The sequence below is a fragment of the Zingiber officinale genome, chromosome 7B (assembly GCF_018446385.1).
Source record: "Zingiber officinale cultivar Zhangliang chromosome 7B, Zo_v1.1, whole genome shotgun sequence".
In the NCBI taxonomy this organism is placed as follows: Eukaryota; Viridiplantae; Streptophyta; class Magnoliopsida; order Zingiberales; family Zingiberaceae; genus Zingiber; species Zingiber officinale.
The window spans coordinates 87939043-87950068 of NC_055999.1; the positions used below are offsets into that span (position 1 = coordinate 87939043).

The following is an 11026-nucleotide window of genomic DNA, read 5'->3' on the forward strand; positions in this document are numbered from 1 at the left end:
ATTCGCCATCACGGTTCTACCACACTCTCGAATGTTCTGCGCGGCAGCAAAACCCTAGACGGCAAAACCAAACAGCGATGCTTCGCCGATCCAATTCCACTTTTGCCTCCTCTCATATGGAAACCAATCGCAGAAATTTTACAACAATGAGGGGTATATTGGTCATCTCAATCAATATACCCTGGCGCTTCTTAAGCCCTCGCGTGTTCGTGATTTCTAGCCCCCGAGCAGCCGCTAAAGAGTGCCAAAGAGGAGGGTCTCCTGACGTCATTTGTTGTCGCTGCTATCGTGTCCATCAATGGCGAGGCGTCTGATTCCGTCCCTTAACCGCGTTCTCGTCGAGAAGATCGTCCCTCCCTCTAAGACCAGCGCCGGAATCCTCCTCCCAGAGAAGACGAGCAAGGTCAGTGTAGTTTATCCATGATCTGTGCTTCTTTTACATGGATGCCTTAATTGATGTCTTGCTTGGCGATTAGACGATTGATGCGTATCATTTCTGTTTTGTGCCCAATGAACAGCCCACTGAAAACTTCAAACAGAGATACATTTTTCAGCTAGGTTTTGTTTTGCTGGATTATATTTGAGCACTACTTTATTTGTGTGTTATTTTTCGCCATAACTAAATTGGTTGATGAAGGATGAAAGCCTTCAACTGGTGTTCCTGAGAAGGATAGTGTTGAATTTCAGTGTCTTGATTTATATTACAGGGGTTTGCCTCTGGTTGATCAACTTGTCCACAGTCCATATTTGATGCTTCTTCTGTTTGTACAATTTGTCTCTTTTTTTTTCATGTTTCTCGGTGCGGTTTAAGAAGTTGGATCACCAACGAGACAATGACACATCTTTATCTAGTAGTTTAAAGTAGAAAAGTCATATAGGTTAGAAGTTTACTACGACCAATATGGGAAGGAACGATAAGAAGTGCCTTTGGCTGGAAACAGGGCCGTCGTCTCTTATTAGACCTTTACATCCATTATTATGAACACTAAGAAATTGGTATTTCTGTAACATTTATCCATCTAGATGTTTTTTTAGTACTATTAATTTAATGTGGAATTGTTCTTTGTATTTGCCACGCACAAATCCATGCTGAACCCTTGATAAGGCATGACCAAATGAGGTTACTACACAGGCTAACTATTTACACTTGTAACGTTCTTAACATCTGATGGAGACTTTCCATTATTTGAATGAATAGGTTTTTAATATTTATATTGATATCTTTAAATATAATTTGATGATGCCTCTTGATTAATTGACTAAACAAGTCAAATAGCCTTAATATTGAAATTTTTAAATAGTGAAGTTAGGTATTTTTACACCAGTGATACCAAATTGTTTGATACATTACTTGATGACTCATTAATGACACATTGTATTATAACTCATTTAGTTGAGTCTGTTATATACCAAATTGTTTTTTCTAAAGTTTGTGTCCCTTCTAAGCATGAGTCATCCTACATTGGAATGTAAAGGATTGTGTAGTAACATATGATCATACTAATTTCAAATGATTTTTGATATTTATGATTTATTTGAAGTATGAGTGTCATATTCTATTATTGGCAGGCAAACATTCTGAAAATTGATGGTTGATCGATAAGACAGTTAAATCCTTATGTCAGTGTTAGTTTAATGTTGAGGTTGCAATGCAAAAGTTAGTTAAGAATATTTTAGTTTAATATTGAGGTTTCAATGCTAATGTTAATTAAGGATAGCACAAATTGAATCTCTATACAACTAAGCCTGGTGACAAAATGAGGGGGGTGTAAGGCACAGTGGTTACATAGGCATCTTAGGTTTATGTTCAATGATATCTAATTCAGAGATTGTTATATTGCAGGGTCAAATGTTTTAATTTGGCATTATCTTTGTGCATTAAAATTTGTGTGTAATATTTGAGGTATCATTCTCCTGCAAAGTTTATAGGTTTCATCCATTCAAAGAATTGATAATAAAACAACTGTTTCACTAGTGCAACATCCTCTTCACAAACTAACAAAGTTTATTCCAATCCATTTGCTTGACTTGCACCCTTTTTTTTCAGCTGAACTCTGGAAAAGTTGTAGCAGTTGGTCCTGGGACTCGCGATCGTGATGGGAAATTAATCCCTGTCACTGTAAAGGAAGGAGATACGGTTCTGCTGCCGGAATATGGTGGGATGGAAGTTAAACTCGGTGAAAAAGAGTATGTTAACTTACCTTTTATGACTGTCACCTTTAAGCTCAATTAAATTCTAAAATAAAAGTTAGAAAAACTCTGTAGGTTATTGTTGTCAGTTCTATTTTCTTTAGAAATTGTCTCATTATCTAAGTTAGATTTTTGTATTAGGGGCATACTGTTTGAGAGCGAAAAATGATTAACATTTTTTTGGGGAGTTTTAGGGTCGATTAACTCGAAGGGATGAAGAAATACTAGGATGAATTATCATGGGTAGATGCATAAATAAATGGACAATATTGTGTAATTTATCCTTCTGCTTGTCGTCAACTTCCCTTCTTCTTGTCCTCAACTCGTCAAGCATGCTCAATCCATCCCACTCTTGCTCGTTTGGATTGCTTGGTTTTATTGAGATGTTTGCATATTCATCTGCTTGGATCACTTGGCTTGGTCAGCTCATTTGTCTGAATTGATTGGCTTGATTAGCTCATTTACTTTATGTCTTCTTGGCTCATTGAAACTATCGTTCTGAGATCCACGTTTGAAGCATCCCTCTTTCTTGCCTTGTTGGAATTGCCCGCATTTCTGGGCTTGATTGTCTTATTCAAACTGTTTGTCTTGTCCGGCTCAACCTCATCGTGCATTTGGAGACCACCCAATCCGAAGAACAATGATTTAGTTTTCACTCAATTTGGGTGATCCAAAATGGTGGGTTAGAGGTGTTTTATGGTAATCATGTGAAGTTTTAAAACCTATTCCCAATAATTTATCCTCCCAAGGATAAAGTGAAGAGGAGCCTTGAAGGCAACCATGTGAAGGGGAGCTGTGGTGCAATGGTAAAGTTGTTGTCATATGATCAAAAGGTCACGGGTTCGAATCATGGAAAGAGTTTCTTGCAAAAAACATGGTAAGGTTGTGTACAATGGATCATTCTCCAGTACCCCGTATGATGGGAGATTCGTGCACCGGGTTGTTTTTTTTTTTTTTTTTAATTCTCCCAAGGATATTTGTGGTGTGATTGTGTTTGTTATGCATCTTCTACAGATGATGAAAATATAAATTCACTTGCTGTTTTGTTTGTGTTTTGCAGGTACCATTTGATCAGAGAAGATGACATACTCGGTACTCTCCATGATTGAATATTTAGCAGATTTTTCTCAGTTCTCTCTCAGGTTGTCTCCAGTTAGCATTGATGAGGATACGGTATTAAGAGAAGAACTCTTGTAATCCTTCCCGTTTGCTATTAAGACCAAACCCAAGTGGTGGAACAATTATTGTTTTGATAAATTTAGACATGGTTCACTACGTATCTCTATAAGTGATCACTATTCATAAATTCAAACTACAAAGATATGGGAAGGTGGCAATTGGCCCAGTTGGTAAAGGACCTTGGAACTTGTTGTGAAGGACTTGTTTTGAAACTTACTCTTACTGTTGTCTTTTCAAATCAAAACAGGGCAGGGTTAGCTATTGAATTGATTGATAAGGGGCTGAGCTTAATTTAGTCGGATCAGATCAATTAAGGGAATTCGGTTGAATCAGGCTTCTAACTGATTCAATTGGAAAATTTAGGATTGAGGTTTGATCGGCTTAAACAATTTAGGGTTGAAACACCATTATGCAATGGATAACAAGAGTTTGTATTAATGCATCACGACCATTGGTGTGTTTGGTGTGCCTGCATTTTAATTTTCTTAGTTTTTTATTCTTTATATGTTTTTTTTGTCAAAAATTTTAAAAATCTTTTTTTATATATAAATATCCAACTAAGATCTTTTCCATTTGAAACTTATAAGGTTTGTCTTTATATAAAACTTCTAAATTATTTATTAGAATAATTCAACAATGATCAATATGACATCATTGGGGGCCCCTCATCTGGTGGCATGACTTGTTATTGCAAGGTGATTGTCGGTGCCATTGCGTCTCATGTAGTTCAGTGTTTTTGATATTTAGATAAAGGATTTAAATTAGACATTGCACTATTCACTGCTATTTTGATATGTGTTTTTGTATGCAAGCGGATTCTAGGAGCACTCAGAGATTGGAAGCTCATGGTTAGTGTGATCAAGGTGGTACATTTAATGACTTAGAGGTTTGATGAGATAAAAAAAATGATGAGACATTTGAGAGACATCAAGGTGGTGTTAGAGCAAACTCTAGAGCAGTGATTTAGCAGGTCAGGCTGGTATTTGAAGAGTTGAGGCAGAGGGATCTTAAGACGAGAAGTATTAAGACAACAAGATTGATAGTTGATAGAGGTGATTTCATAGGTGTAGTGGTAAAAGATGACGTGGAGAAATTGTGAGTTTGTTGTGCCCATCTAAGGGACCTAGAAACCTGACATGAGATATAAGTCTCTATTCGAGAGGCAAAGTCAACCTGTGATGATGAGTCTCCGGCGAGTTGTAAGTGTTGAGTGACTTGTATTCATAATCGATTGCAAAATTCAATGTCTCAATTAGATTTAGCGTTTAGAGGGCATCAATAGATTGGTGGATGAGTTGACTAAGACAGTCAAATGGGTTTGAGGAGTCAACGAACAAATGATTTTGTTCACGGCTAAGTTAATTGGGCATTCAATTGATGGTATCAATCTAATTGATGGTAATGGCCAGCCGATTGCTTGCCCATGTGGAAAGCAAAAAAAACAGGAGTTGTTGCTACGCAATAACAATTGAATCACAATGACCAATTGACTATGAAGACAAACCAAACAATTATTGTGCGGCAGATAGATTGAAGATTTCAAAGGTTGTAAAAGGAGGTCTTCAAGATGACTTTGAGGTTGATAAAATAAAGTTGGTCAAACACTATGAAAAGTCTTGTAATTTTTATAACATTTCTTTATAATCCATTGATCCACAAATATATCATAGACTTTTATAGTAAAAGATAATTACACTATCATAAACTATTAAGTAAGTTCTTAAGAGGCTATTGAGCCACATTAAATAGATGTGTTAGCAATTTGGTAAAAATGATTGTGAAAGTCAAAGATGGCTAACATGACATATAAGGCGTCTTTATTTGATAAAAACTATGAAATATCACCATGTCAAGAGGGCAGTGGAAGGATATGATGGTGCATTGCCTTTCAATCAACTAAAGAAGTACACATGGCCTAGAAATGTTAGAGGGCAAGAAAATCTCAAGAGATTGGACATAGCACCAATTCGAGAATATGAAGGAAATAAGATAATTTTGAATTCTCTAGTGTCAATGGTGCCCAAGCAAGGAGAAAAAGCAAGCTAGGAAGGACATTTGAGTACTTCCACGGACACCAAGCCAAAGGAGCATTGTATGTTATAGGTGCAATTAAAGAGGACACTATAATAACCAGTGTCCATTAGTCGAGAAAAAGGCGAAAATCTAACCCTAGTTGTAGGGAAGAAGGAACTAAGAAGAAGAACTATAATGCTTGCTTGACATGTAGGGAGAGATGTCACTGCCACTCAAAGTGCCCAAAGAAGGGGAGGTAAAGAAGAAATGCGTGAAGAGATGGAAGAATAGATGCTCGTGTCAAGGGAGATCTCTAAAGGCAAAGAAGAATGTATACTCTCCTAATTTGAATTTGAATTTGAATTAAAATTTCAATTCTTTCATGTTTAAAGGTAATAGTATGCATGTACCTATGTAAAATGTTAGCTTCAAATATCATGATAGGTATATGATTGTAATGCATGATAATTCTAGGAAACAATTTTATGATAGGACTACCTTGTCCAAGGATAGAAAGGTAGTTGGGGAACTAGGCAAGCAATCAAAAAAAGGTAGACATATGCTTACAATTAGGTCTAAAAATGTTTAAGGTGGACAAAGCAATTCTATGATTCAGAAGCTAAATTAGAGAACTAAGCTTTGAGGGAAAAGATTATAGACATAGAAAAGATCTCACAAAAATTTAACGATAGGTTAAGGAACTTAGATACAATGTTTGGGAGGTAAAGACCCAAGTGTCATAGATCATATTCGGGATATTGATTTTTTACATTTAAGGTTGAGGCATTGTCAAGGTCACAGACAGATCCCGGGGATGTCCTGGGTTATAGCCTAGCTCTTACCTTACTTGGACTATATTAATTTTGTTGCATCCTTTAGGTAAAGAAAAAGAGAGTTACGAAAAAAATGATTATAGGATAGCCCTTATTATTTAGTCATGATTTTCCATAATCCCTCTTTGACTATGATTTTATTATAATCTAATTATCACGGATGGATTCATGTAAGTCTTACCCTCTTTTTCATAAGTTATTTGTTGAGTATTGAATCTTTTTAACAAAATAAATAAATAAAACAAATTGAATCATCAAATAGGTGAAAGTGTTGAATTGGAATCGGATCGAGGTCAAATAAAATTCATCGGATAGGTGCGGAGAAAAAGAGTATGTTGGTCCAAATCGAAATTAATTTGAATTTGATTTGATCAAGTTATGACTGAACTAATTTAATTGAGTTAAATTGATTCAATTGGTTTAAAATGATTTTGAAAATTTTTGAGAAAATTTATTCTCTCCTCTTTTTTATTTTATTCTCTTCCAAGTACGCGAAAGCATCTCCATGTGCTGGCTTCTTCTTCTTCTTCTTCTCCTTCTCCCTATTTTTTCTTCATGACCATAACTTAGTTGTTTTTTTTTTTCCTTTTCCAACAATAACTCTCTTTTCTTTTTTAGTATAGTCCTTATTCTATCTTTTTTTTATCATTGAAACTAATTGAGATCATCGAAAAAGAGAATTTATTACATTAGTTCAAGACCCCTAACTCTAATTCCTGAATCTGTCCCCGACAAGGGTGATATATTACTAAGGTGAATCATACCATGGTGACATTTGGACTTACGAGGGTAGCTAAGGTTAGAAGCTTTAGAGGGAGCTTCATAAGTCAAGTTGAGATCTATGGTCTTTGAATTCCAAACAAAGAACCTTAGATACTAAAACACGGTTCATAAGATGTGCCAATGAGCTTGAAAATGCATAAGAATCTAAACCCTTGGAGATTGGCACATTAAGGGGGAGTTTCATTAACACAAGGGATATGCTCTTGAGGCATAAAATTGAAATCCAATTGTATTAGATATCAAATAAAGTAATGCAATGGGTGCATTTCAAGTTTGGTTAGCCATATACATTGGGTGAGAACCAAAACTAGAATTTTAGGTTAAGGTTTCATTAACACGAGGGATATGCTCTTGAGGCATAAAATTGAGATTCAATTGTATTAGATATCAAATAAAATAATGCAATGGGTGCATTTCAAGTTTGGTTAGTCATATACATTAGGTGAGAATTAAAATTAAGATTTTAGGTCAAGGTTCATTTGAACCATTTAACTAATTTTAGGTTTTATATCAAACTTGGAATTGATAAAGATTTTTGAAGGAATCCATTTTCCCCGAGTGTTTAGGTTAAAATTTGAGAATTTTAGGATTTTATAAAAGAAATTATGAATTTCTAAAATTAACTTAGGTGAGAGTTTGAAAACAACAGTTGACTATTTTAGATATCAGTTGATTAAAAAATAATTATGAGTTATTTAATACCAACTGAGAGATTAAACAGTATTGATCATCTTTGAAGCAGTCAATTGAAAATGGTTTTAAGTCAATTAGTACTATATTGAAAAGTTGAATTTGGATTTCAGCTTGGGAAAATGACGGTAGAACTTAGTATTCAGGTGAAATCTAATAGGAGATTTGAATACAAGTTGATTGTTGGTGTCTCTTTGTAATGTGTGATAAAAAGGATAGTAGAGAAAAGGTTTAAGTTGGAAGCCTTGTTCTTCTCTTGAAAGAATTTGGAGGAACTTGATTTTTTTTTTAATCGAGATTTCAGTTCTTCAAATCGATTAATCTTGGAAGTGAACGGTCCGATCCTACGAAAATTTCTTACCGACCACCAAGATAAATTGAGAAACGCTCAAGAAGACTCATCCAAATTGTCAATATTCTTAGGTTCACTTTTCACCTCAGGAAAAATCCCCAACCTGATTTCATATCAGAGGAAAAAGAGAAAAAAGGTTATGGAAATATTATTCTAAGTTAATGATGGACTTTGAGAATTCCTAATAGCTTAGATGTAGGGGATCCTAAATATAGGTCCCAATGTATGATTTTTCATTGATAACATATGCATGAGCAAGTTATTGTTATTTTGGTTTCTCTAATTTAAATAGATTGTCAAATATAAAAAATAGAAAATAGAAAGATTGCAATCATGCTCTAAATTGTTCTACGTGACCTTGGATTTTGAAAAGTCATCCAACATGGTTTTTGCTAAATCTATTCAAGTGTATCCTAGGTACTCTCCAGTGGACAAGGATGTAATGCAGGAACCAAAAAGAAATATTGCACGACGGAAAGCACTTCTCAAGGGGGAGAGAGGAAGGGATTGGCAACTAATCTAAGGAAGACAATCTAGAAGAAACAACTAAAACTCACAATTCAAGCACAACTCATCTAGTCGAACAAGCTGTAGGAGATATCTCCTAAGGGGTAAAAAACGAGAGCCAAAGAGCATAGATGAGGCATTGCATGCATGACTTAATCTATGAATTGACTTAGTTGGAGAGAAATAAAGTTTGTAAACTAGTTCTGAGACTAGAGGATTGCTCAATCATTGGTACTCATTGGGTACTTAACAATAAAATGAATGAAAATAGATCTATGGTTCAAAACAAGACTAGATTAGTGATTCAAGATTTCAACCAAATAGAAAGGTTGAATTATAGTGAGACTTATGCTTAGATAATATAACTTTTAAAGGATTTTTTTTACTTTGTTAAACGGATGTGAAATCAATTTTTTTAAAGGAGTTGGTAAAAGAAAAATCTTAATAGGCCGCGTTTGAATGGATGCCAAAAGAGAAGTCCTGATAGTAAGTTCTCTTCGCATGTGAGTAGTGAAGGGTCTTAAAGTAACATGAATTTTAGCTTTCATATAGTTTTTTTTTTACTTAAGCATAGACTCTTACACTCTACCAAATAACATGGTGTAAAAGACGATTCGCTCGCCTTCAGTATCCCTGTCAATTTGTTCCTAGGCTAACACAGAGAAAGTAAATTATGAATGACTACTAGGTCCCTAGGCTAACACGGAGAATGTAAATCATGGGTGGCTATTAGCCATTAGTGCATGTGGCAAGGCATGGGGGGAGGTATGCTCGGACACGCCGACTTTTTGACCCCAAGACCTCATATGACAACACTTCATGTTTTAACCATCGCACTGTCCCGAGGAAACCACTGTACCAAGTAACATGTATTTAGGGTTGTAGTCAATATTTCAATTGACTGAGGACTAATATTTTGTTAACTAAATAGTCAATCAAAGATAGGTTGTTTACCTGTAAAAAGTTTATATTCAAAGTTGATTGAATAAGTATTTAGTAGACTAAAGTAAGTTTAATCAACTAAGTGTTGAACAATCGTTATTGAATTAAGATTGACCAATTTAATTAAGTTCTAGTTGACTCGAACGGGAATTTTAATATTTGGACAATATGTGTGATGAGAAGTCTAGTAGGTCAAGGTTGACCGAATTGAAAACTAACTAAAATTCAAGTTAGGTGATTAGCTGGGAGGTAGGCAAGTGCAGTCCTAGTGGGACTAGGCAAATCTAGTTGGGAACTAGGTTAAGTCCAAGGTGGATTAATTGGGAGTTAAACACTTGACACAAGTAAAGTCCTAGTGGGACTAGGCAAACCTAGTTGGGAATTAGGTTAAGTCCAAGGTGGATTAGCTGAGAGGTAAACACTAGGCACGAGACGAGTCCTAGTTGGGAACTAGACAAGGGAAAGTACAAGGTTGACTTACACTTGGTAAAGAAGTCCTGACAGACCAAAGTTGATTGTATGCTAGGCAATAGGAAATCCCAACAAGTCATGGAAGATTTGGAGTTGGGCAAAGGAACCCTAAAATCAAGTTTAGGGAATTTTACTAGGCAATCCATCAGTTGATCGATTAGATGCTTTCCTCACAAAATAGAGGGGTTCTGGATCGTCCAATCGATTGGGTAATTGATTGAGAGATGTTTTTCGTAAAAAATAAAAGCATGATGAATTGATTCAGCCCTTTTAAACGATTGGGCAATCGATTAAGAGAAGTTTTTCATGAATCTTGGTGAATCGATTAGGTAATCGATTCAACTTTTCTTTATTGAGCTAATCGAACAAGGAATTTCGTGAGAGAATAGAAATGTTAGGAATCGATTGGATAGTCAATCAAGACTTTATTAATCGATTATTATAGCTCATCAATCAATTAAGAGTTCGAAAAAGAGTCGTTCTATTCTGTATGTGAACTGTTATATCATTGAAAATAAAATTTTAAAGTAAAAAGGGCCTAGTTGAAATTTTTAAATTTTATTAGACTTTTTTGCAAAAGGGCACAGCCGAACTTTTCTTTTCCCCATGACTTTGTCTGTTCTCATCCGTCTTAACCTCTTTTTAATCTCTCAAAAACCTAATCTCTCCAAACCTAAACTTTTCTTACACACAAATCCCTTTGTCATTGACATCGTTGTTGCTGCCGCCATTGCAAATGTTGCTACTCCACCACTGTTCTCTCCATCGTTGTTGCTCCATCGCCGCCATCGCACATCGCCATCGTCGCACCGCCAATGCTCCACAGCAGCAAACTCGATAAAACCTTCGATTTAGGTGGAGTTTTTCTTGCTTGATTCTTTTCTATCACCTTCATGCATGATTTGTTACTTTTCTTTCCTTGTTACATACAATAACTCATTTCAAAGAGGGTGCAGATCCTCTTGTTAAATCTCCTTATATAAATAGGGCAGTTTGAATGAGGATAAATTGGAAATAATTAGTATCAATTACCTACCAACTTAGTATGATATCTTGATTGTAATTC

The 11026-nt window shown here is 35.4% G+C and overlaps 1 protein-coding gene across 1 annotated transcript; it reads left to right on the forward strand.

The window, feature by feature from the left end:
- The first annotated feature begins 202 nt into the window (after positions 1-202).
- On the forward strand, positions 203-3469 carry LOC122006203 (10 kDa chaperonin, mitochondrial-like). The gene is made up of 3 exons (XM_042561615.1): positions 203-403; positions 2048-2187; positions 3251-3469. The coding sequence occupies exons 1-3, from the start codon at positions 299-301 to the stop codon at positions 3297-3299; spliced, it is 294 nt and encodes a 97-aa protein (XP_042417549.1). The 5' UTR covers positions 203-298; the 3' UTR covers positions 3300-3469.
- Positions 3470-11026: the final 7557 nt, after the last annotated feature.